At 37.3% G+C, this 27,795-nt stretch overlaps 1 protein-coding gene across 1 annotated transcript in view; it reads right to left on the bottom strand.

Annotated features, from left to right (window-relative positions):
• cul3b (cullin 3b) overlaps positions 1-16,309 on the bottom strand; it is a 32,460-nt gene extending 16,151 nt beyond the window's left edge. Inside the window, exons 1-7 of the mRNA XM_088345847.1 lie at positions 16,027-16,309; positions 5,713-5,910; positions 2,337-2,450; positions 2,091-2,251; positions 1,893-2,007; positions 1,540-1,768; positions 61-206 (exon numbers count right to left, since the gene is read on the bottom strand). Coding sequence (XP_088201973.1) covers positions 61-206; positions 1,540-1,768; positions 1,893-2,007; positions 2,091-2,251; positions 2,337-2,450; positions 5,713-5,910; positions 16,027-16,089 — 1,026 coding nt within the window. The 5' untranslated portion in view covers positions 16,090-16,309. The remainder of the gene's footprint in view (positions 1-60; positions 207-1,539; positions 1,769-1,892; positions 2,008-2,090; positions 2,252-2,336; positions 2,451-5,712; positions 5,911-16,026) is intronic.
• Between the last annotated feature and the right edge of the window lie 11,486 nt (positions 16,310-27,795).

Below are 27,795 nucleotides of genomic sequence, written 5' to 3'. Positions count from 1 at the left end.
TTCCGAATTGCTGGGATAATACCTTTTTTTAAAATTCGTAAATTCTGTGTCTGAGTGTACCTGGATGTAGTCGACAGGGTTCTTTCCTTCTCCCTCCTCAGACACGAGAGCCTTGCCTTGCTCCCGAAGATACGAGCTCATACACTCACACATGGTTTTTAGTCCATTTGGGACCCGACTGAACAGCTTGTACATACATGCCAAATCTGGGGATTGTCATACACAGGACCGCATTAACATGCCATTGTTCAGTATCCAGGCCTTCTTCTAATGTTCTTTAACCGAGTAACTGTAACGTTAATCCATAGGTGGGAGCATATAACTTTTATTTCTTCATTTTATAAAATAATTATCAGCTTATGAGATAGTAGAGGAAAATATATGAAATAAGTTATTTTGTTTGATGAAGGCCGTTTAAGATTACACTCAGAAAATAACTGGGGCCCTCACCTCATTAAACAAAAAATATATAATATAATATAATATAATATAAATATATATATATATATATATATATATATATATATATATATATATATATGTGCCAGCTGTATTGAAAAAAAAAATGATATTGTCGTGATAAATGGGTATTCATATCTAGTATTTTGAATTATTTGTCAATTTTGTTGCTGCTAAATGTTATTGCACTATATCATATTGTAAATGCGCATTGTGAATATTTTTTCCTATATATATCGAGACATTGTTTCAATCTTTATTTTCTCTTTTAAGTCTTTACGTGCAAGATTTTTAACGTAACATGATTAAAATTGTTTTTTATTGTCATTGATAAAAATTTAGTGAACATTGTTTACAAGATTGGATGTGGCACTTCAAGATAAACACATAATGACGCTAAAGTCTTGCACATTATTTTGCTGGTTTTAATTGTTATGTTACTTTAAAAAAAAAACTATAAAATGTGAAAACAAAGTAAAAAAGTGTTTGTTCCACAGGTAAGTTTTCCATGGCTCTGAAAAGGTAATACAATAAAACAGTAAGAATGTATCAAATTATTTTACTGATTTTAATTGCTTTTTTTTACCTTAAAAAAAAATGAGTCAAAACATTTAAATCTTTTTTAGTTGCACATGTAGTTTTTGCTCATTTCAAACATGATTTTGTTTTATTGATAAACAAGATAACAATATAGTAAAACAGGTTAAAATACCAAAATTACACCAAAATAAATAACCTGTGTAAGCCAAGGTGACCACAAATGATACTGTCAATCAGGCAACATAATAATTTAAGCTTTAAAAACAAACATGAAACTGATGCGGAGAACACATTTTACATTTTTGACTTGAGTGCCTTGAGATTTTTCATTTTTTTTAAAGTGTGCCTTGATTTAAAAAAAATGGTTGAGAAACATTGCTTCAGATAAATATCTCAATGGCTGACAAAATGCAGAGCAAAATTTCAAACACTAAGAAGGGACAATGATATAGTGTGACATTAAATCATTTTTACATTCAATTTGTGCCAGTGTTGCAATAACAGCGGTTGTATAAACGTAATTAGAACATGTTCACTTACCATCGGTCTTGCCATTCTTGAGCATGTGAACCAACCCAGAGTTCTCCATCTCTACAATTGTCTTCATGTGCTTGGATATGAGCTCTCTCTCCACTACCTTGACAATGGGCTCCTCAGTAGATTTATCTAGGCAGTGCATCACCCGCTCAATTTCCTCATTTATCCTGGCCTCTACTTTCTTTATGTACACACTAGCACTGTTTTCTGCAAGAAACTTTTGGCTCTCCATCTAAGAGGAACATGAAATACAAAATTAATCAGGCATAAAAATCTATCAGGAGTTAAAAAGGTGAGATGAGTGTGAAGGATATATTTTAAAAATATTTAAAAGCTTAAAATGGTTTAGTAAAAACCTGGAAAAATTCTGCAGACATTTCCAAGAAAGGTGCTTCGAAGTCTTCTTCATAAACTGATCTGCCTTCAAGACCAAGTATCATCAACATTTGGCAGGCATTTCTAATGGCACCCCTAAGAGATAAAAAGCAGATCAAACATGAAATCCGCTGTTGCCAGCTCAAGTAATTACATTAAAAAGATATTTGGTTTGGTACCTGTCGACTACTTCCCCCTTCCTTTCACGCGCAATCATATCCAGTAGGGTTTGTCGGAGGTGGTCTCTAATACAGCCATAGCGGACCACTTGATCCCTAAATATGATGAGGCCCAAGTTGTAAACATTCTCCACGCTATTCTGCTGCACATAAACTCGATCCTTTGGAGAAGTAAAAAACAAAGTGAATCTTTGAAGGCTATTTTATTGTAGTTAGTGAGGCGGAGAGAAACTTTCATACACTCACCATGTACATCAAGATGTCTCGAATCATAACCATTGCAGTCTGATGGTCATTCCAAGCCTGGTTAAGAGTTTGTAGGAAGTTGTTGTTCAGGGAGTTGAGGACATCTTCTCGTACCTTTGAAAAAGGACAAACAAACACACACGTATGTTCCAGAATATTATAAAGACTCAAGCAGGACATTTCACCTTTATATACAGTGCCTAGAGAAGGTACTGGAACTTTTGGTTGCATTGCCATATTTCAGGCTTTGAACTTAAAGCTAGAAAACTGAAAGTAATTTATAATAATCTATGTGTGAGACAAAATTGTAAAGTGGAACCAAATTATTTCAACGTTTTATATTTACAACAAAAAATTAAAGAGTAGGTATTGCAAAAATATTGGCCCCATGTTCTCTCAGCTCAGCCCACTGACTTTAGAAAATCCCTGAAGACTTCTGAATGGTCCAACATCAACCTAAAAGACTAAAAATGACCAACTGAATGTTTGTGTGTGTGTCATTAAGTCTTGGTTGAAATGAAGTACAATGTGATGGGCTTAGAGGTCTGTGAACAGATAACTAACAACATTATGAAGACCAAAGAAACACACCAAGCAGGTCTGGAATAAAGTAGCTGAAAAGTTTAAAGCAGGGATGGGTTACAAGAAGATTCATCAAATTCTTGTGGTGGATTGTTGGAGCAAACTATAAAAATGGAGAGAGCATAAAACAACTGCAAATCTACCAAGTCCCTCCAAACCTTCGCCGCAAACAAGAAGAAAACTATTTAGAGAAGCAACCAAGAGGCCCATCATCACATGAAATGACCTGCAGGAATACACAGCTGGGGTGGTAAAATCTGTGCATAAGAAAACTATTAGTCGCAAGAGTACCATTCCGCATCACCATGAAAACATACTGTCAAACATGTTGGTGGCAGAATCATGCTACAGGGTTGCTTTTCTTTAGCAGTGACTGGGAAGATCTGTGGAATTGATGGCAAGATGGATGGAGCCAAATACAAGGTGATTATTGCAGAAAATCTGTTGGAGTCTGCAAGAGACCTGAGAATAGTGTGCAGGTTCACCTTGTAACAGGACGACGACATAAAGCAAAATCTAAAATAGAATGGTTTAAAACTAACAATATAAAAGGTGTTGGAATGGCCAAGCCAAAGTCCAGACCTCTTTCTTATACTTTCGCAAAGCACTGTTTTGCTCAAGATGATACTGTATATTAAAAGATTTACTAGCAGACACACAGCTGAGTCCCTGCAGTGACTCAGCAGGAAAACAAATGCAAGCGTCACACTAGATGGTAAGGGCATGGTGACCCGTTTTTCTTTCCAAGTGGAAAGCTCATTAATAATCGCTGGTGCGTCTTGACTCTTAACAAATTCAACTCCACAAACCATTTTATAACCATAAATGTATGCACTCCAGACAAAAAAAATACAACAAAAAGGGTACATTTTTGTATAGAACACATTAAAGGTTTTTGAAAGGTGTTTGTTTGTCGGATACTACAATGATTACCATAGTGATGGGGTTCATGCGGTTTCAGTCTTCCTCCAACGATATGTAGTAAGTCACTAGTAGTTGCATTGGTTAAGGACTAAGATCAGCAGTTACCTTTTTATATTTCAACCTAATTTAGTCTTCTTTAGATAACATGTCGTTGCTGTGATGCAGTGTTCTCGTTTGCCCGCGTCCCTGTGTCCTAGACGCATTATTTTTGCTGGGGACGCATCTTGTCAAATCAACGTGCGTCCCGGGACGCAACTTTTTTGACACGAAATTGTCATTATCATTTTTTAACAAAGATTTACTGCACTTCAAACTTTTAGTGAGGCAGATCCGCTATTGTTGTTTTAGTCTCGCGGTTCGAGTTTTCGTCTGCACGCCGATCACCAGTTCGCGTTGTTTAGTGAAAGAGAACCGGCTTTTTCGGCTCATCTCATTAAAGAGAGCCGGCTCTCAAACGGCTCACTTGCTTTGATGCATCATATTACAAATGATTATGTTGTTTAAAGAAAAAAATGAAGTATAAAAGGAGAAAATGAAAAAAGACAGGTTTGTGGTGATCCCTTTTAATCAGTATATTACCAACAATAATTTAATGCAGAAAATGAATTAATAATTTGAATAAGAAAATGTATTATTCTACTTAATTATATTTGCATGTATTTTTTCCTTCTACAGTGAACGTCCAAGCGACTTTTCACAGGTAAAATGAACACTGTGTGACGTGAAAAAAACTCTCAGAATCTGTTGTCTGTTCATTGTGTTTTTAATTATTAAAAGCTCCCTCAAATGGTTATTCAATAGTTATTTTAAGAGTACCGCATATTCACGAATATTAGGCGCACATACAAGTCTCAGATTTTATCAAATTGTGCGGCACACCCTATCGTGCAGTGAGCCCTAAGTGTGATGTAAAGCAGCAGACATAGATGAGGACAACATAAGGGAGCTCAAGGGTGAAGAGTGGGCGTGTACACGAGGCTAGGTTTACACTACACTGATTTTTGGGTGAATACCGATGTTTCTGCGAGATTGTTAAACATTTCCAACGCAATGTGCAATCTTGTGTGACTTCTATGCATTTCCTGTGTGAATTGGACAATAGTCTCACTTGCACGTAAAACGCAATGCGTCCATTGTTTGAGGAAGTACTCATAGATGCTTACGCCGTAGCATATCTAGCAATTTGAAAGTTATTGTGCTGCTGAGCAGAGTTGTCCTCCCAAATACTAGCTATATCCAAAACCTCACTTTCCTGCCATTGAATGCTTTCCGTGTTTTCACCCCCCATGTTTTGGTGATTTCAACGCTACGTGGAATAACTTGGAATTAAAGGAGCCGTGAGAGAGGGAAGATAAATGAATCAATGGTTTCTAAGTGGAAGAAGCGGAAAAACGAGCAGTGGATCATTGAGCAAAGCACGACAGTAAAAGAAGACTTTTCAGACGCCGTTGTGCTTGTGGCTATGGTGTTTTTTAAACAATTTGTTTTACTTTGTAATCAATACTTAAACCACAACCAAACTCATTTTTGCTCCTGCTGTGTTTCAAAATCTGCACACTCGCGCCCTATTGTGCAGTGCGTCCTATGTATGTGTTAAATACAGACAGAAAACCAGCTAGAGAGACTGCGCATTTTAAAAGGGTGCGCCCTATGGTCCTGAAACTACAGTAATTATTTTCTTATCTATATTAAATGTATTGTTAAACATTTTATTTTAAAAAATAAAGCTTGCTTGAATCACTCCAGAGAAAAAAACTAACAGTTTTTATTATTCATTGAACAAGTGCAACTTTGAATGTGGCAATCACTATCAGCTGTGAACATTTGAAATTAAGATACGTGCTTAATACACATGCGCATTATCTCTTACTTTGTTGATCAAATGTTCGGTGACAACCTCCCGCAGCCCGGTGTAAAGCTTCTCTCCGTGTTTGTGAAGCACCATAGTATATGCATTTCGGTAGAGCTCTTCAAAACTCAGCCCACTGTTGTTCTTCCGTTGAATCTCCTGAATGGCATTCTTCAGGAGGTCCCATATATTGTTCACATACTTTTCATCCATTGTCGTCTGCAAGATAAAAAGACATCAGTGTTTTCTTATTTTCATGGCAAAATCGAAAACGGAATTCTAACAGTTGTTGTTATTGGCCTCCGATAAAAAAAAAAAATCTTCTCTGTAAAAAAAACGTACTAGCTTGGACGCTAACCGAGCAAAGACATGCTACAGGAAATGCTGCAAACATTTAGTCATGTCAAGCTGTCATTCAATGACTCATTATTATTCAACTATTATATCTACTGTTTAAGCAGTGTTTTGTCACAAAAAGGGTATGTTAGTAAAGGTGTTACGATTTTGGGCCTGTTGTTGACACAAGACAAAAGATATCAGAAAAACAATTAAGACCCTGGATAACCCCCAGGTCCCAATTTTTCAAAGAAGAAAACAGTTCTTGCATCCTCCATGGTTTAAGGGACACTGTAAAATATGCCAACTAGATGTTGCTGTATTGTTGTAGTGCAGGGTTTGGCAACCAAAAATGTTTAAAGAGCCATATTAGACCGAAAAACAAAAAGCCGCAAAAAATAAAAGTATTATAAGAAAGACAACACATACTGTATACACATGCTGTATAGACATTTTTAATACACGCACACACAAGTTTTATAAATATATAAGCCGCGACATTTCCCCCAAGCTTTCAACTCTGCGGCTGAGGCAACGATGCGGCCAATTTAGGCATTTTTTCCAACAGCCGCCAGGGGCGCTCGATCAGTAAGGGTAAGAGTGAGACATATGGAATATGTGTGTCGAAGATGACACAACTTTAATGTACCTTAGTGCATTGTTCATGAATGAAACTAACATGAAAAAATCCTCATCGTGGAAAAGGTGTCAATCGAAATGGCGTGCGCCAACTACCACATTAGGAGTGAATATTTTACACAATTGGATTCTTTGGATTATCCTTGATGTAAAAAATTTATTTTTGCGGACATTCAAAGAAGTTGAAGACGGCCAGGGGATGACGGACTGGTGAGTCACTTTGGCTTTATATTTTTTAGGTATCCTGTTTAAGACCGATCGTGATGTTTCTCCGATGAGTATATTTTGAAATGGTCATCATATCCTGAATCCTAATCAGTAGGTGAAAAAATAGAAATACTAATAGCATTATATCACACACGTTTTATGAGGAATACTTGGAATATGACAGGATTACAATGTTTTCATTTTTAAAAGATTTTGAGGAATAACAACCCCTGGGGTAATTTTTTCATCCCATTTATGCATTCAAGGGTTGGCGTGTTTTAACCGGCCTGTGAACCGTCTGACTGTTGAGAAGCAAAGATGTGTCTTTATGATGTCAGCAGTCACACCTAGACATACTCTTAGAAAATGTATAAAATACTATGGTTTAGTTTTTCAGATCGTGATCAACTTTGACCTGTGAACAGGTAAGGCGTCACAGGTCTGTTTTCCACCTAAGATTCCCATGCTACACTCATCTGCAGGCATATGATTACAAAAATAAATTCCGAAGGGGAATATAAACCTTCTATTTGTGTGTGTTCTAACTTAGATTACTCAATGTTAGTAGCCCTTGCTGGGATTATTTCAGTTGGAACAAAACTTGAGAGCATGTTCTTTCAAAGAGACGGTCCAGATTCTTTAGACAGTTCAACAACAACATTCAATTTACTTTGGGTATCTCTTGGATGGAGATTATAGGTGAATTTTACAGGGATTAAATTTAGGTAAACAGCACCCTCTTCTGGGGAGCTTTGTTAGGGTTGCTGTCTATAAATCCTTCAATAAAAAGGGGGTGTTGTGCGATTACCCAATTACATTGCAATGTCGATTAGATTTCAGTTTATCGTGCAGCCCTAATCAAAAGTCCGGTGGCCCACAGGCGGGCTGTCAGAACGTTAAGGGGTTAAGGTACCGTATATTATTAAAATTCTGTGTAGTCTTTTTCTTTATCTCATGTTTCAATGTGGGCACATGCGGCTTATAGTCAAGTGCAGCTCATCTATGTTATTTTTTTCCCCTTTAAAAATGTACAGGGTGTGGCTTTTAATCAGGTGCGCCTTATAATCCAAGATTTGAGTTTTTATATATATATATATATATATACACACACACACACACACACGCATATATACCTATAAATATACACATATATACATTGGAACACATTAAAAATGTTTGTCCTCCTACAGAAACCATATCAATTACTATTATGGTTTGGGGCGGCAGTAGCTCAGGACTTGAAAAGCGCTATATAAATGCAGATCATTTCATTTCATTTATCTAACAACGCCAAAGAGCGGCATGTTGTTGCTGAACCCCGGTATAGTGCAACCAAAAACGAGTGCTACAAAGCATAACGAAGAATACAAACCACGGAGACTCAAAGCGACCAAACTGCAAATTTTCTACTCATTTTTTGGGGCCAAAGTGCTCAATTTGCTGATACCCTTAGCAGCAAGATTAAAGACAAAAATTTCAGCCCCCATTAGCTGAGCCTCATTACATGTCAAATAAATAAAAAAAATCTTGACCTTAAAGTATTTCATAATGCACGTTTTTATCATAATTCATGAACCTTTGCTCTAAGTTTTAAATGAATTAAGTAACCATATTTTCCGGACTTTGTATTGCACCTAAAAATTCGAAAGTGCGTCTTATAATCCGGTGCGCCTTAAATGAGAGAAAATATGGTGGATAAAATTGGAAAGATATAGATTCAATTAAATGAAACTGCATACGGTACTTGCCTTTGAGAATCAGGGTGGTCTTTGAGTCAGCTCTTGTTGTTAACATGTTAATAGTTTGTTGCTAAAGGGAAAAAAAAAAGACTAGTGCAGAAGTTCGACTTTCGAACACTCAATTTAAAATTGTCTTTTGTGTCGGCAAGTGCGAAATGTATTTGTGATTACTTGAATGAAGATTTTTGTTTATGGTAATGTTTTTCATACAAAATTACGTTCTCTTGTTCGAATTGTTGTTAGCATATCTTAGCTTAGCGTGTGTATAGTTAACAAGCTAACAGGAATTTTTTGTACCTTGCTTTTAGTTTTAATATACAAGTGTAATACTGGTGAGGCCATTGTCCGAACAAACAGCAACGAATGAAAAAAAAAGTTAGATTACTGGGGACGTCGTTCACTAGCTGTCTAGCTGGCGTAAAAGGGGATACTTCGGAGTAAGGACAGCGCAGTAACTATTTATGAATGAATTAGTCTAAGTGGTGAAACCAGATGTCAATAGAAATTATTTGTTCTATGAAATAAATGATTTTAATTTAAATGTAATTATTCTGTGAAACCCTAGAATGTAATACAATGTGCCGTATAGTTAAGTACACTTTTTGCAAGAAAAATATATCACAAAAGGCAATTTTTTTTGGTGGCGCGCTTTATAATCCGGGGCGTCTCAGTGTGTGGGAAATATGGTCCATCAGGCGCGTTAAGAACCACCATTACGCTGATGTGGCCCTCAGTGAATATGAGTTTGACACCCTTGCACTAAAGGACTTAGAGCCATAAATCTTAACACAGAAAAATACACACAATGGATTAACGTACACAAAACATGACATTCTGTGAACATTCGTCTTTAAAGGTCAAGGTTTAAATGATAATCCATAGCCCTTATTCGTTAATAATTACAGATACATAACACTGAAAATAAAAACCGAAACAATAATGCCAAATATAAAGTTGTTGCAATCATGTCACATTAAGTGTGAGGTAAGCCTTGGCATTTACCCGAGAAATTTTTATGCACGACGCTGCTGCTTGTTTTCATTATTTAGCACGAGGTAGGAGGAAGAGAGTCGTCAAAAGGGAGCCCTGCCAAACCTATGCCCACAGGACAATTTCTAAGAAGTTGGTGTGTTACTTTACGCCCATGATTTTTGTAGCCGCTAGCTGAACTTTGGCTAATGTTTGGATGTTAACAGAACAGACCTGACTTACCTCAGTTAAGCATTTTTGATTTGTAAACACATTTTGTGCGTAACATTAAGTCAGTTCGTCCCAAAAGTAAATTGGCTGGCGCTTGGCTATCTGCGGCAAAGGTTTGACATATAATAAGTGTTTTTACTTTAGTGAATATGCGGTTGTTGCTTGTTTGTTGCATCATCATCATCATGATCAAAAGTTTCCTCCTTATAAAGTTTTCTTCTTAATAATCACTCCTGTACATTAAAAGCTAAAATGCCTTAAAATTAATTCTTAAAAGAGGAGAGGGTTCAGTGTATCAGTTGGAAGATATTTGGTTTTCATCATCAGCCACTACAGTGCCGTGATAAAGTATTTGCCCTCTTCCTGATTTGTATTTTAATGCACATTAGGGTGGAGCTTGTTTTCAAAGTTGTAAAAAGTCACTGTTTGGTCTAAATAAAATAAATTTTAGGGGCCAGAAGACCTTTGTCCTCCAAGAAGTTATTGACATGCAAAGATCAGCATCAGGTAAATATTCAGTACATTCAAACATTTCTCAATTCCATAATCTTCCTTATCACAGCTTGCACAAAATACATTTGTCACACCATGAAACAGTTTGATATTAAATCTGCATAAAAAGTCAAGGAATACAATGGTGAGACTTTCTAAGCAATGTTCATCCATATTGCAAGCGGTCTTGCAAAGAACAACATGGTTTCAACTAGATCAAAGGAAGAAGTGTATCTGCTTGGTACTATTGTGTCTGAACTAACTGGAAGCAAGCAACCATCAGTTTCGTTTGCATGGCTTTTGGTTTCTTTCTTTATCAACGCTTGGAATTGCACAAGCCCATCAGAGCGTCTTCCGCAGTGACAGTCAAATAAATATCATAATTTTGAAATAAAGAAAGAATACCACTTTGAGATTCACAAAATTGTCAGACTAAACTTGAAAAACATTTTCAAGCATGCCGTTTGCTAAAAAAGAACAAAGGACGACAAACTGCAACACAAAAAAACAAGGAGAGTGACTTCTAAAACCTTTTGTGACAGCCCTGAAGAGACTAATAAAGGACTGAGTTTTTCTTTTTGTTTGTATTATGTACCTAAGCCATTATTATTTTGTGTGTGTAACCGGCTTAATGGGTGCCAATCCAAATTTATACAGTGATTGAGCTACCTGTAAATATCAACTTACATGACTGAAACTTTTGCTGTGCAATTTTTGTTGGAAGTGGAACATTTTTGTGGGGTAAGATAAAAGAATACATGAAAAAAATATATTGGTCATATAAGCTCCACCCTAATGCACATATATCTTTCACCAAGGTTTCAGATCATCAAAGTTATTTTAATATCACAGAGACAACCTAAGGAAATACAAATTGCAGTTGCAAAAAAAAAATGAATAAATAAATATCTGACCCTATGTTAAAAAGTAACCTAATAGCTAGTTGTTCCACTTTTGGCAGCGATAACAGAAATCAAACGTTTACGATAATTTGTAACGAGCCTTTACCAATGCTGCAAAGCAGCTCCAGACCATCACACTGCCAACCCATGCTTAACTGTTGGCGTCATTTTCTTTTTGTAAATGTTGTGCCATTTTTACACCAGAGGTAATGGGCAGCACACCTTCCAAAAAGTTTAATTTTTGACTCATCGTTCCACAGAACATGTTTCTATAAGTCCAGAGGAAAACCAGGATGCTTTTGGCCCTGACAGTGGTTTGCTAGAGCCTTACAGCCTGGGAAATGGATTTAACCTTTTCCGGACTGATAGATTTCAATCACCTGATTTCTAATTTGTTCTGGAATTTCTTTGGATCGTGGCATATAAATTGTGTTTTTTCATATTACCTATATTTCTCTTATGCATATTCACTATGTTTTGTGTATTGATACCCAATGCTAAATCTTCATCCTGGAATTACCTTTCCATTTAGGGCCGGATAGGTTTTTATTGTGTTGTGCCTTAATAAATGGATCCTTGGGTTGTCTCTGTGTGATATTATAAAATTGACTTGATGATCTGAAATCTTTGTGAGTGATACATATGAAAAAAAAAAACAGAAATCAAGATGGGGCAAATACTTTTTAATGGCAATGTATACTCAGAGTGAACTTGGTTGTGGCATTTTACATCTCTGTGCAGTTTTACGACTTCTGTACGACATTGTTGGCCGATAAGATTTTGTAAGCACTTAAATGCCCTTTTTATGTTTTCTAATATACTTAAAGTACTAAATTGACTAGTATTATGTCATTACCAGCTCAGTAGCCTAGATGGTAAGGCGCCCGCTTTGAGACTGGGAGGTCGGTGGTTCGCGCCCCGGCCGAGTCATTCCTAAGACTTAAAAAGTGGTCGGCGGCGCCCTCTGTTGGCTGCGGCTGCATCGGCTCGCTACAACGGGTCAGGTGCAATCGACATTTCGTTCTGTGTACATTGTTACACAGAATGACAATACAAGGAAATTATTATTATTATTATTATTATTATTGAGTTATTCATCATCTTACATTGTATCTTAGTTAGAACAAGAGTGCAAAACAAAACTTAAAAAAAACATATTACAGTTTTTCCTCCAAACTTTTTACATATAAGAGGTCTGTTTTTGGGGTATTTCCGGCTGCAAGCAAGAGTCAGAAGTTATCTCCAAATTAACGTGTTTTCCCCCTCTCTTTTAAAGGTAGGGTGTGCGATTTTGTATGGTGTGGGAAAGACAGAGCGAGGTAAGACAAAAAAGACACATAGCTAGCTACTTGGATGTTTTCCATGACCCTTAAAGGGTGAAGATGTTGCCTACTATGTTGCCTTCTGCAATTTTCTCCCATGACCAACATGGGTTGCACATTAGGTCTGTTCATTTGGGCTGAGACTTGCGAAGAATAATCAGTACACTAACTATGAACACATTTCTAAGTGTAGTTGTCTACATTTTGTGTATAAATTAACTCGCTTGTGTCCAAAGGCAAAATGTTTACATTAACACACTCCAGGGTAAAAAATTAATAGACTTTGAAGGTGCTGTATGGAATTTGGAACTCTGTATATCTAGCAACCATCTCTTGGCTTAAAGTCATTATTGCAGCCTCACTCAGCTTATTCATGATGTGCATGCAAGTATGTGCTTCTTAGACACACATGAATACACTTTTCATCTATCTTAGCAGTCCTTTTTCTTTTTTTCTCAATTTTCATGACACACACACAAATGAAAATTTAAAAAAAAAAAGAACCTGTGGGGACAAGCATGTCACTTCAAGCACTCCTGTTGACCCCATTCCTAAAACATAATGTGTTTCACTCCAAACAGCTCTGATAAAAGTAAGATAAAATCAGATGGGCATAGTGGGGAATAAAGAATAAGGGCTCTTTGAAATCAGTTGGGCATTGTTGACACATACTCAGTAGAGAAAATATTTAGCTTTTAACTTTTTAAGGACACTTCAAATGACACACCCCACCTTCAAATTTCTAATTTCAAAATTGGACATTTGAGAGCTGCAAACATAACAATAAAAAAATAATATTGACTCGTTCAGTGCCATATTGGAAAAATGAATTTTTTAGAAGCATTGTCCCCAAGTGCGAAAACCGAAAGATATTTTTTTTTTCCCTTTAAAAAAACATTAAGCCATTGGCGCAGCTCTTCGGTGAACATCAACCGTCTGGGAATGATTTCAGTATGATAAATCACCACGAGATGGCAGGAGTGGCATTGAGCAGATTTTTGTCAACACACGTCTTGCAGAGTTTTGCTTCCTGTATGACACCGAATGGCAGCGTGGAGGCGGCCCATATTCAGAGACTCCTCAACAGCCAAGTACGCGCAGTGTGTTGTGTAAAGCTATACATAAGTCCAGACTTTTAACGCTTCAAATCTTTATCTTTCTAAAAAGATGACAAAGTGCCTTCGTAAATGTCGGGACAGAGACGGATGTCGCTTAGTGCTTTTTCGTGATAGTCATGACGACCAGATCCTGCGATCACTTTATCGGGAACATCAGGGGCTGATAAGTTCATGCATCGTTCATGCATAAGTTCAGTGTTCTTGCAATTAAATGTTATACTGCAAGCAAAGTGTCATTGTGTTAATGGAAAGCTATTGTTTAGATAACGAATGTATCAGAAATATCTAATTGGTATAATGGCGGCGCCCTCTGTTGGCTGCGGCTGCATCGACTCGCTACAACGGGTCAGGTGTATCGACATTTCGTTCTGTGTACATTGTTACAAAGAATGACAATACAAAGGAAATTATTATTATATATAAAAAAGTACCAAAGTGAAAGTTCTGCTTGAAATAGAATAGATTAGAATTTACTTTTATTGTCATTCTTTGTAACAATGCACACAGAACGAAATGTCGATACACCTGACCCGTACAGTGAAACTGTAGCGAGCCGATGCAGCCGTAGCCAAACAGGGCGCAGCCATTTTAGTCATTACGTGACCAAACCCCCCAATTCCAACCCTTAATGCTGAGCGCCAAGTGGGGAGGCAATGAGTACCAATGTTGTAAGTCTTAGGTATGACTCGCCCGAGGCCTGAACCAGCGACCTCCCAGTCTCAGAGCGGGCGCCCAACCATCTAGGCTACCGAGCTGGTTGCATCATCTCACAAAAAAGACGTTTTTCCTCAGAAACTTTCCAGGAAACGAGGAAACCCAGCAACTTTCAATTTTTGTTTACCACACATTGGTAAAAGGTAAAAGCATTTTTTTGCAGCGAAAGACGAGGGTTAAAACTTTCTTTTAATTTCTCCTATTCCTATATACACAGCTAAATCTTCTGAAGACTTTCCTAAATTAGTCAAAATGGCAAAAATTGGTGCTTCCCTTTTGAGAGAAACATCTGGCACTAAATAAGTTAATCATTAGTTCCCATGTCATTCGAACATCAGCAAGATGCTAAATAGGGTTAATTGATGCAAATTAGGGGTCCCCCCTTAAAAAACAGGCGGGCGAGCTGACTTAAATGGGTAATGCCACAATTAGGCCCCAGCAAATAAAAGCAAGATGCATGTGGGCCTTATCAATAGGTTCACTCTAATCATTTTAACGTCAGTTAAAATCGAATTGTCTTTGTGGTCATCGATAACAACTCTGCAAAACATTGTATGTAACAAGATTAGACATGGCACTCCTGGGACTTCAAAGAGAAAAATAGAATGAGTGTCAGAAAATATCGGCAAAAATGATCCAAAATAAAATGTAGTCCTTAGAGACTGACTCAAGCTAGGATAATGGTGCAATGGAAAAATAGTGTATTATAACAAGGGTGCAATGAAAAGTTGCAGCAGTAACATTAACATTTACATAAATATCCAAATAAGTCGCAAGACATATATTTTCACAGTTTATATGCGCTTGTTTAGGGAGGTGATGGCCCTGAGGAAAAAGGGTCTCTGAGCTTGTTTGGCTTAGTTTTAAGGGACCTGTAGCACCTAGTAGAGGACAACAGATCAAAGAGGTGGTGCCGGGATGAGAAGAGCCATTATCGGTACATAAAGTAACCAGAAGTCCACTTGGATGACACACAAGCCGCCTGTGTCTGTTCCGAGAACGAATTTATATTTCACCCCAAATGAGGTGAGTTGAATCCGAGATTTCTGATGACTTTGCAGACAAAGGGAGTGTCAGGTGGAGAAATACATTTCATAAAGCGCCACTGCCATTTGGAAATGATCGATTCACGAGATACAGCTCTTTTATGCTTGACATGATAGCGTTTGCAACCACTCAACTATGCTAACTACCCGACCAGTGGTTAGCATCGACCTAAATGTAGAGACGCCCGTTAGTATTTTAATATCGCTAATTCGAAACTTGACATTATAGCAGAAATAAGTCTATTGGAATAAAGGTTCGAATCTCGTTGTTTCGGGGTGGGATGTTTTATCGTCAACGCCAAAACAACAAGTGTCACGAGTCAAGCTAACGTTAGCAACGGCCAAGCTAATGTTCGGGACGTTTAGAGGCTGCACCCGGAATAAGATATTAAAAACATTTGATGAAGCGTCCCCTTAGTGCTTGTAACAATACACGCCTTTTATATAGAAGATAACATATATTTGAGGTTAAAAGGGCATTTGACAGCACCGCTGTTTACTATTTAATCATTTCAAGCTCAGTTGGTTAGCTCCTAAGCTAGCAGCCAACAGACCGAGACCACGGCTATCGAGTCACCGCCTGGCGGGCAGGCAAGGCATCGTCCCCGGCGTTGACTTACAGGAAAGGCCCGTATCCTCATTTTGGTGTCCTTCTTGGTGCCGCCTTTGCTGAGATTAGACATGGTTGCCTCGTCTGTTGGGCTCTGTATTCACATTAAAAAGTTCTTCAGGGAGGGACGGGGCGACTACTGGTAATAACTCCGCCAACTAGCTTTCACTCGACCCTAGTTTGCTCCAGGTCCCGGCGCAGTTAAGTTTATTGTTGACAGCCAAATTCACTAGTAGGACTTGGCACAGCAATGGCGGTCGAGCTACAAGTCTCATTGCGCAGATCTCACTCACGCTAACTCACGCGAGACTTGCAGAAAAAATGTCAATGTTGAATACGACAATGTACGTACATTTTGTCACTGAACACGAAATAATGTACGTACTTTTTATGGATCATGTTATGATTGCCCCGTTCATTATTTTTTTCAAATTGCACAACAAACAAATCAGTGGATGAGAAAAATGTTATTACTGTAATGTAGTAGTACTTAAGTGGAGGTATTTTAGTATTTTTGTCGTAATACTGCAGTAATTTTTTTTTCATTATTTTTTTTTTTTTGAAGTATTTTTTTAAAGCAACATGATGTATCAGGTTCTCGTTTTTAAGCTCTAAATTTGATATTTTGTTTTGTAATGATTTAGTTGTATATTTGCAGTATTCGGTTGCATTATTGTCGTTTTTCTGTGGTAGTCTTTTTGTAGTATTTCTGTAGGATTTTTTTTAGTATTACTGTAGTTGTTTTGTGGTATTGTACTATTTCTGCTGAAGTATTTTTGTAGTAGGATCTTGGTAGTATTTTGGTAAGATTTTTCTAGTAATGCCATAGTTGTATTTTTTGTAGTATTTCGTAGTAGGGCTTTTGTAGTATTTCTTGTGATATTTTGCAGTACTGTAGTATTTTTGTAGGATTATTGCAGCATTTCTGAAGTAGTATTTATTTTGTTGTTGTATTATTTCTGTAGTGAAGAACCAAGAAAGATTATGAAAGAATTGTTTGTGTTAGAGACTTGGTAAATAAACTTGCTTAAAGGGAATTATCTGTTTTTATTTTACGTAGTCTGTCTTGCTGTGAGTAAATAGGTGCCGCGTTGAGTTTTTAAGGTTACTTATCCATTAATAAGGGGAATTGCAATCATAAATGATGTTGACATTAGCGTATTATTGTACTATTTTCATTGTCGTACCTGAAATCTTAATCTTTAATTTCAACCCAATGTCTTGAGGATGGTGAAAAAAGATATATATATATATATATATATATATATATATATATATATATATATATATATATATTCTGACTCATCATTATTTTCCAGAAAGACATCCCACTATCACAGGCCACAATGAAATTAATATCAACATCGGCAGTCTGGTAGATCTGAAAACTACCCCAAAAAGGCTGACTCTGCATTTTTGGGTTTGCTGACTTAACAGCTTTCCCAAAAAGACATTCTACTCTCTCAGGCCGGAGCACATTTGGCCAGGATCACAATCCCTCAAAGGCAATCAGGTACTTGTTTTTTCTGGCGCCGTCACGAGTGGCAGCCTTTCCAGGAGCTCCGTGTTATTTCGCTCTTTTTGTGTTTTATTGTATGCTTCTATCTTCGGTGTTTTCGTCCCACTTGACAACTACACCCCGGATTACTTTCTGTCCTATGGATATGGTTTTTAACACACAGAAATGCGTTTATTTGAGGAATTGACTCCTTGAAAAGTTCTGAATTTCCCTACGGGGATGAATAAAGTATCTATCTATCTATCTATCTATCTATCTATCTATCTATCTATCTATCTATCTATCTATCTATCTATCTATCTATCTATCTATCTATCTATCTATCTATCTATCTATCTATCTATCTATCTATCTATCTATCTATCTATCTATCTATCTATCTATCTATCTATCTATCTATCTATCTATCTATCTATCTATCTATCTATCTATCTATCTATCTATCTGTCTGTCTGTCTGTCTGTCTGTCTGTCTGTCTGTCTGTCTGTCTGTCTGTCTGTCTGTCTGTCTGTCTGTCTGTCTGTCTGTCTGTCTGTCTGTCTGTCTGTCTGTCTGTCTGTCTGTCTGTCTGTCTGTCTAGGTAGGTGACTCCAGAGGTGAATGACCCTTCTAAAAATGGTTTTGCGTGTCATCCCAGGGATACTCTAATGGCACACATTCATTCTACTTTTATGTGTTAATATTATTTTTTTTACAAATTCTTAATTGTTTTCTTTCTGAAGTGCAGGTAGATATTTAATCAAATAAATTAATTGATAAAGAAATACAATTTTGGATTATGTTCGATAATTGTCTAGCCCTTGGGTTGGCAACCCAAAATTTTAAAAGAGCCATACTGGACAAAAACAAACAAATAAAAAAAAAAACAACCCCATATGTTTGAAGCCGAAAAAAATTAAAAGCTTTATATAGGCCTTATCAGGGAGGCAACACATACTGTATATACAGTATATACTGCGTACATTTATCTTGATTTAAAATGTTAAGAATGTTTGTGTCATGTAGGAACAATATAATTATATAAATATAGTGACAGGGAGCTACTAAGAAGCGCCAAAGAGCCATATGTTGCCCCAGAGCCGATTGTTGCTAATCTTAAGGACAAGTGAAAAGAAAAAAAAAACCATCAAGAATCGATACATTTGATACCTCTCATCACATTTAATTCACAAACTAACCAAACAAGTCATTCATCCCCCCCAACATCCAAATATAATGAAATCATTTTTCATTGAAAGTCAAAATATAGCCCAAATTCGCAGATTTAAAAAAAGAAGCTCCAAACATTTATTTCCCAGCAAAAACTTATTTTATACAATATCGGATTAGATTGGGCTCCTTTTTGTGCTGCATGATCAAGAATCGATGTATTTTTTTCTCTGTCTGCGGTGACTCAAAAGAAGTACTTGAATTACATAAAATATATATCAACAAGAGACAATGTAATGTATCCTTTAATCCGTCCCTATTTACAACACAAACATTTTTGCCACTGTTGTAAGTCACAGATAAGTATTGCAATGAACCTTCTGCTGTTAGGCGACGTACAGTGCCTTGCAAATGAGGTGCCCAAGTTCAACACCCCCACAAACAAAAAGTGACGTATTGCTATATTTCAGGCTTCAAACTTAAAAAAAATCTGAGTATTTTATAAGAATCAGCAACATGTGAAACAGGATTTTGAAAAAAAAACCCATCTAATATTGTGCTAACAAATGAAGACAATGAAAAGTAGGCTTTGCAAAACTATAGGAGCCCTTTCAGTTAAAAATGTGTACAATCTCCTTTTGCTGCAATTACAGCCACGGGTCTCTAAAGGATCCATTTCATCGTTGATTTTTTATCATGTTTAAGGTCGTTGTCCCATTAGATGGTGAACCTACACACTATTCTAAGTTCTCTTGCAGACTCCAACCGTGTTTTCCCGCAGAATCACCTTGTATTTGGCTCCGTCTATCTTTTCTCATCAACTCTTTCTATCTTCCTTGTCCCTGCTTAAGAAAATAAACCCCAATATATGATGCTGCCACCACCATGTTTGACAGTGGGAACGGTGTTTTCACGGTGATGTGAAGTGTTACTCCTACGCCAAACTTAAATGCTTTGGATTCAGCCCAAATAGTCATATTTTGGTCTCTTTTGACCAGAGAACCTTGTTCCACATGTTATTTGTGTCCATGAGGATTATATCACGTGCTAAACGGGCCCTTTTATGGTATTCTTTCAGAACGGGCTATCTTCTTGCTACTTTCTATAAAGGGCGGATTTATTTTAATCATTTTTTATGCACAGATTATTCCGAGTCAACTGTGAATGCCTGCAGGTCATCCAATGTGATCATGGACCTTTTGGATGCTTCTCTAATTAGTTTTCTCCTGGACAGCCAGTTCTTGGTTGTTTTGTAGTGGTTTTATGCTCTCTGCATTTTGACATTATAGCACAAACAGTGCTCCGGGACATGTGTAAATGTTGCGAAATCTTCTTGTGTCCTATTCCTGCTTTGAACTTTTGCATAACTTAATCTTGGACCTGCCAGGTATCTTCTTTGGTCTCCCTTATGCTGTCTGTTCTCCTCTGAGCCCACCACAGAGCAGGTGCATTGAAACTGAGACTTAATAACACACACAGTTGCACTCTGTTTGACATGGTTAGTCATTTATGTCGACATTGGATCTTTCAGAAGTCAGGGCCTACTTTTCAGTTTTTCATTGTAAATATAATATAAAATGTTGAAATAATTTAACCTCGCGATTCGTCTTCTTAGCAAATATTTCCATTTTTTTAATGAAAAGTTTGAAGCCTGAAACGTGGCAATATGACAAAAGAATAAGCTTGTGGAGACTTCCACGCTTGCTATAATATAGCAGATAATAAAATTAAATTCATGTAAACAGGAGCCCAGATTATAACTCTAACGTTAGAGAATCAAAACAACATTTTTTTTTTTGTCTCTGAAGTATAGCAATGGTGACCCAAATAGCCGTGATTCTCAAACACAGCACACAATGAAAGATACAGTCTCAATACGAACAAGGGAACTTTCTGAGGGGTTCGGACGCGTTCTCTCAAATGCATCAGAAGCTCCAAAATAAATCAACGAAAGACGAGGAAACGCACATTTCTCTCGGACAGACACTTCATATTGCACATGGAAAAGGCAGCTTCACGTGACAATAGAAACATGGAACGATGCAAAAGCTTGAGTGGGAGAATAACAATAAAAATATGTGTTCAGGTAAACTCGTATGCCCTTTGATAACATTTTAGTAGAAAAGACTCAAACTTACCCATCCTATATTTCAGAACACTCACACTCACACACTCTGAAAGACAAACCTTACCCTTTACTTAATTTTTTAAACTGCGTTATTTTATCTTGTAAAAGTTCTTGCACCGTCAGGATGGCACTTTTTGATTTCGTTTTGCATTTCACATGTTACGAGGACAATAAATTCTATTCTATTGAATACACTGCAAACATTAATCCTTATAATTTTAAATATATATGTTTTCTCATTTCGAATACCTCATGTTTCATGAATAAAATAGGAAAAAAATTAGACAATTTGCATTAATTAGCGGCTCCTCGTGGTAAAAAAACTTAAAATATTATTAAAAAAAACAAAATTGATTTGAATAAGCAAAAATATATTAATACTAGGCACGGTGGAAGGGTGGTTGGCTTGGAGCCCCACGGTGCAAGGGTTCAGGGTTCAAGTCCAGCTAACGCAACCTCCCCGTGTGGAGTTTGCATGCACTCCCCGTGCTTGTGTGGGTATTCTGCGGGCTCTCCGGTTTCCTCCCACATTCCAAAAACATGTATGTCAGGTTAATTGGCCGGTCCAAATTGTCCCTAGGTGTGAATGAGCGAGTGAGTTGTCTGTCTCCGTGTGCCCTGCGACTGGCCGGCAACCAGTTCAGGGTTTCCCCTGCTCGCCGCCCGAAGATAGCTGGGGTGGGCTACAGCGCCCCCGCGACCCTACTGAGGATAAGCTGTGCAGTGGATGGATGGATGGATGGATATAGTTATTTAGTATGTGTTGCCTTCCTTATAAGGCTTATATGAAACATTTTTTTTTTGTTACTCCAAACAAGTTTTTTTCTATCCAACATGATGGCTCTTTCATCATTTTGGGTTGCCAACCCCTTGGCACGGCAAAAAAAGGAGAATAAAAATGGTGCTGTTTAGTATAGTTTATCATCTTTGTTGTGCCTTTTAGCACTTTTTTTTGGGTTCCGCGACACAATAAAGCGACATCTCGGGGTCATATATTACACAGTTTCCTGTTACGCAAAAATGCCTTTGACACTTAACATAAGCACACTTTTGTACCAATGGGGTACGATTTTATCGTTTGCAGTGTAGGTAAGAAAAGTTTGCTTTTTTAGGTATATACGATTCTATTTCTCAGGAAAAGTAAGATGAAACGTCTAAACATCAGAAAAATATTTAAAATGAAGGCAATGGGGTACACAGCAAATTGGCAGAAATATTTTGTTCCCCTGCCCACTGCCCGATGATTGCTGGGATGGGCTCCAGCCCCCCGCGACCCTACTGAGGATAAGCGGTACGGCTAATGAGATGAGATGAGAGATGAGATTTTGTTCATATTTTAAGATGTTCCATCTTAAAGAACCTTAACAAAAACATCCTGAAAATAAGCAAAATGACTTATCTGACAGATAGAATATGTTTAAGCTAATTCTAAGGAATTATTTTCATAATTTTAGATATGAAATTTGCTTAAGTATGAATCTTCTTATATTGTTCGGCTTTTTTCATATCTTGATGGGAAAGACTTTTGCAGTGTAGAGAAAACAATTTTGCTTTTAAGTATATATTATCATATTTTAAAAAGCAAGATGAAACATCACATAATAAGAAAATACTTAAAATGATGGAAATCTGGTAAACAACAAAAATTATCGACCAATTATAATAAAAAATTGTGCTCAATTCAAGTTGATGATTTCGTATTTTAGGATATTTCATCTCGTTTCTCGAATTTAATAAAAAGAAAAAAAACATATCCCTAAAACAAGCAAACATATCTCATCTAGCAGATGGTAAATGTTTTAGCTCATTTTAAGGAAATATTTTCACAATTTTATAAATGAATGATTGTTGATTATTCAGCGCCTCCTAGTGGTAAAAAAATCCTGAATTAAAAAAACAAAAACAAAAAAAACCCTTTACATTTTAAATGTTATCAAATATACATGAACACTCATATAAATGTGCATTTTTAAAATACTCACAGGCTGAGAAATTTGCATTATCTTTGATAAAATGAGCCTTCCCTGTTAGAAACTTATATACGGAGTGGATTTTATTCTTCCTAATTGTTAGCACCAGTTTTCAGTTGCACCACACATTACAACAGTGTTGGGCCATTAGTGTCTGCAAGGCCTTCTCTGCTGGCCTGAATCATGTGATTTTAATTATATTTCGTCAATGAATACTTGAATTAAATAATTCCAAATCATCTGTCAGCTTCCTTTCATTGCTCTTCTCACGTTTGTGTTGCCTACAGATGCGTGCTTTCAGATTTAGGCATTCAACCAATCACAATTGGGCCATCACTTGTTGCCAGGTTTAAAAATCTACCCGGAAGCCTTCACAATCATCTCTGCAGGCCCTGATAAGGTAATAAGATAAGTGACAATAAAGCTGTTGGTTTAGCCATTAAGATTCCGGGTTGCGAGTCAGCGCTTTCTAGAAGGCGTAACGTAATGTCAGCGGTTTTACAAACTTTGATTAGCAAGGAGGCATGTATTACATCAAATAGGTGAGGAAAAATACACTATACCCGTGTCCACTGCTTCTGTCGAACGGACATTTTCAGCCTGAAATCGAATAAAAACTCTTGCCAGGAATACGACAGGACAGGGTCGACTTTCATCATTAGCTTCAATGGCAATAGAAAAGAGCTCCTTGATGGAACTGAAATGCACAGATTATTTGAAATCTTCTTGAGGAAAGAAAGGAGGATGGATTTTGTGCAGAAATAAAAACAATTTTTGCTGATTAAAATGTTTCTACAGGCTCCCCTCTACTTACGACCATTCGACTTGCGTAAAACGGTAGATACGAACATTTATTTTGGGTTGTCGAAAAATATCCGGACATTGCTGTAAGTTAGATTTTGTATTGTGTGCACCCTTTTCCGAGTACAGGACATTTCTGTAGTGCTTCTTTCCGCCGCTACCGGTGTGTGGCGCTGTGAGAGGTCACCCACCATCCACCTCAAAGAAGAAATCCGGCTTCCTCTTCCTAGTTTGTGTGTAATTATTCTATACTATTTCTCCAGCGTGCTAAGAACTTTGACATTTTTATTGTTTAATATCTCGTGCATCCATTCATTATGGTTGGTGTCAAGTGTAAAGAAGAGGTGAGCCGTTTCTTTTGAAACGAAAGTGGAATAAGAAAGCTTGATGTGGTTGAGAAAATGGTGGGAACGCTTTTTTTCGGCCAGTTTTTACCACGGAGGAGGACCTTTTGAGGCGCAACTCCCAAATCTAAGTGGAACCTCACTTTATTTATCTCTGTAGAGCATATTATTTGATGAAATGTTTTTTTTTTTAGTACAAAAAATACAGGTTACTTATACAAGCATTAAACATACTTATATAAACCTTACACACTGAAGCAACTTACGAACTAATTCAACTTACGATTGTCTGGAACCTAACTCGTTTGTAGGTCGGGCAACGTCTGTATATTCCTCAACAATATTGCAATTTGATGAGGTTATTATTGATGTTTTTTATCCGCGTTGCAGCTGTAGCTGCTGTAAAGGTTTTAAAGCCATAAAATAGTTATTAAGGGTTGGATTCATCCAGCATACTGAAGCCCTACATGTGAAATGCACGGCCCACCACTGTTTAGTGATCAAATATGACACTGTCCCTTTAAATATAAATGGTCTTGTATTATTGGGATTTTTAAAAAAATGTCTTGAAATGAGAAACAATACACTTTAAATAAGCAAAATGTTTTACCAGTGGGCTAAAGATGTCTTTTTTGCAGTGTACCCTGACTGGGATGCTTTTGGGACGGAACCATTTTTCAAATAAACTCAAAATACTGCACTTGCTTGATTGGAATGTCTTTCCACGCTACCCACACAGCCACACATTTCATGCACTCTTTTGGTCATTGACTTTCTCTCAAACACAGACACACAAACAAACTCACACGTACGCTCACACATACTTTATCCTCATTTACAGATAGTTATGTCGTGTAACTCAGTGGTTGGCTTCACAAAAGCTGCAGCATTTCCCATTTATAAAGTGGAGCAACATTTGACCAGGACTCCCACTGTTTTCAAATGAGGCACAATCCGAAAGCTGGGAGAAAAAAAACAAAGTTGTAACTTTTCCTGTAGGATTTTTTTTCCACCGATACATCTCGCTACATCTCTATTCCTTATCCCCAGCCACACCGACATGAAATTTCTAACCGGAAAGGTGAAATGACATGACAGAGGTCGTAAAGAAAGGATATTTCACAAATATACATTGCCCGAGTGTGGCGGTCCTTCAGTCAAGCTATGTCAGGGGTGTCAAACTTGGTGATCTGGAAAAAACATTACCAGGGGGGCCGGACTGGAGGATAAAAGAGAAGGAAAGAAAAAGAGAGGACAAAAAGAAAGGGAGAAAGAGAGAGAGAAAGAGGCAAGATAAAAAAGAGAGAAGAGAGACAGACAGAGAGAGAGGTAAAAAGAGAGAAGATACAAAGAAGATCGAGAAAAATACAGCTACGGTGGCTCTTGGATTGACCTCGCTGGGGAACGAGTGAGAAGAAAATATATAGAAAAGGTGAACAAGAGAGAAAGAGACGAATAGAGGACGAAAAAGAGAAAAAGAAAAACAAATACAGAGACATAGAGAGAAAAAAACAAAGAAATTGAGAAAGAGAGATTTAGAGAGAAAAAGAGAAATTGTGAGAGGAATAAAAAAGAGAGAAAGTGACAGAAAAAGAGAGAAAGAGAAATAAAAAGAGCGAGATACAGAGAAATACAGAGAGACAGACAGAAAGAGAAAGATAAAAAGTAAGCAAGATAATGAAGGAAAGACAAAGAGAGAAAGAGAGCGACCCAGAGAGCAAAAGAAGGACTGAAAGAAAGAAAGGAAGAGAAAGAGAGAGAGAGAGAGAGAGAAAAGGGAGCAGGTGAAAATGAGAAAGAAAGCAAGAAAGTAAGAGAGATAGAATCAGAAAGAGAAAAACGAACCAAAAGAAATACAGAGAGAGAGAGACAGAGAGAGGGACACACAGAGAGAGAGAGAGAGAGAGAGAGAGAAAGATAGAAAACACAATGAGAGAGAGGAAGAGAAAGAGAGAGAGAAAGAGAGAGAGAGAGAAATACAGCTACAGTGTCTTTGAGAGTGGCGCCTGGTTTTGGCGACATCCAGTGGACACATTCGAAGCTGCCGTTCGTTCTTCTCTTGCGCTTCTCTCGCCATAGTCTCACGGGCTGAATTAAAAGTTCTGGCGGGCCTGATACGACCCGCGGCCGCAAATTTGACACCCCTGGGCTATGTCTTTAACAAACACACAATAATAAACAGGCTCTTGTCTTTCATTGGGTGAATAATAAAAGCTTTAAGAAAGGCAGCAAAGATGCACGATAAGGCAGGTCCATATGACACACTCGGTGGCGCACGTTCAACTATGGCTCATTTACATGACAATTGGGATGGATCGTTTAAAGGGCTTCACTTTTATCTACAGTGCTTTGCAAAAGTATTACGCCCCCCAAGAACCTTTTGACAGATTGTCATATTCCAGGCTTTAAAACTATAGATAAATAATAAAACAATATATATTAAAAAACATTTTCTAATTATCAACAACATGTGAGAAAATAAACCAAATGTATTCAACATTTAATAGTGTGCCAACCAAAAATTCAAAAGTGGGCCTTGCAAAAATGTTGGCCCCCTTTCGAGTTAATACTTTGTACTGACTTATTTAGGTGCGATCACACCCACAAGTCTTTTTGTGTAGTAGAAGAAGAAATATTTTCCCATTCTTCCTTGCAAAAATGCTCAAGTTCCTTAAGGTTTGATGGTGATTGTTTGTGCACAGCATTTTTCAGATCTTTCCATAAGTGTTCTAGAAGATTGAGGTTTGGACTTTGGCTTTGGTATTCTAACACCTTTGTACTGTCAATTTTAAACCATTCCATAAGATATTTTGCGTTATGTTTATGGTGTTTTTAGGATAATTTGCAGTGTTACTCTCATGCCAAACGTAATGCTTTGTATTCAGCACAAAAAGTTGACCTGACCTGAGTACCTTGTTCCATATGTTATTTGCGTGTCCTGTGTGGCTTGCAAATGCCAAACGGTCCTTTTCATGGTATTCATTCAGAAAGGGCCTTCTTTTTGCCACTGTTCCATAAAGGTCAGATTTGATTAATAGCTGTTTTTTGTACAGATTGTCCCACCTCAGCTGTGTATGCCTATCCAATGTTATTATTGGTCTCTAGGTTGCTTCTCTGATTAGTTTTCTCCTTGTTTGAGGTGATAGTAAAGAGGGATGGTCAGGTAGTGGTTTTATAGTCTCTCCATTTTGGTATTATTGCTCGCACAGTGCTCGGGGAGAAGTGTAAATCTTGTGAAATCGTCCTGCCTCCCATCCGTGCTTTGAACTTTCCTACAACTATATCTCAGACCAGCATGGTGTGTTCTTTGGTCTTCACAATGCTGTCTGTTCTCCAGTGTCTACTCTCACAGACCTCTGAGACCATCACAGAGCAGGTGCAGACTTAACGATGCACAAGTGCACCATGTATGTCATTTAGGACGACATTGGATCATTCAGAAGTCATAAGGGAACATCTGAAGTCAGTGGGCTGAGCTAAGAGAACAAGGAGCCAATATATTTGCAACACTTGCTTTTCAATTTTTCCACTGTAAATATAATATTAAATGTTAAGATAATCTGGTTCCACTTCACGATTGTGTCTCACATGTTTTGAAGCCTGAAATGCGGCAATACAACAAGTTCTTGAGGGCCAATACTTAGGCTAGGCACTATATAGTGTTTCTGTGAGGGAAGTCATCAAAAATGATGTGTGGTCTTCATTTTTTCTGTGTATTGTGACTAGAGTGATTGTCATACTGTATGTTCATGTATTGTGTCATTTCAATTATTCGATACAAAAATATTTTTATTGTGGAAAATGTGTACTGCATTTTCATTTGAAATAAATAATAACAACGTAAGACGACGTCACAAGCTCTCCTAAG

This window comes from Urocampus carinirostris, chromosome 10, assembly GCF_059441175.1.
Source record: "Urocampus carinirostris isolate Australia breed hairy pipefish chromosome 10, RoL_Ucar_1.0, whole genome shotgun sequence".
NCBI lineage: Eukaryota > Metazoa > Chordata > Actinopteri > Syngnathiformes > Syngnathidae > Urocampus > Urocampus carinirostris.
Note: the sequence above shows the minus strand (reverse complement) of the source record. Positions and strands in the feature narration are given on the sequence as shown.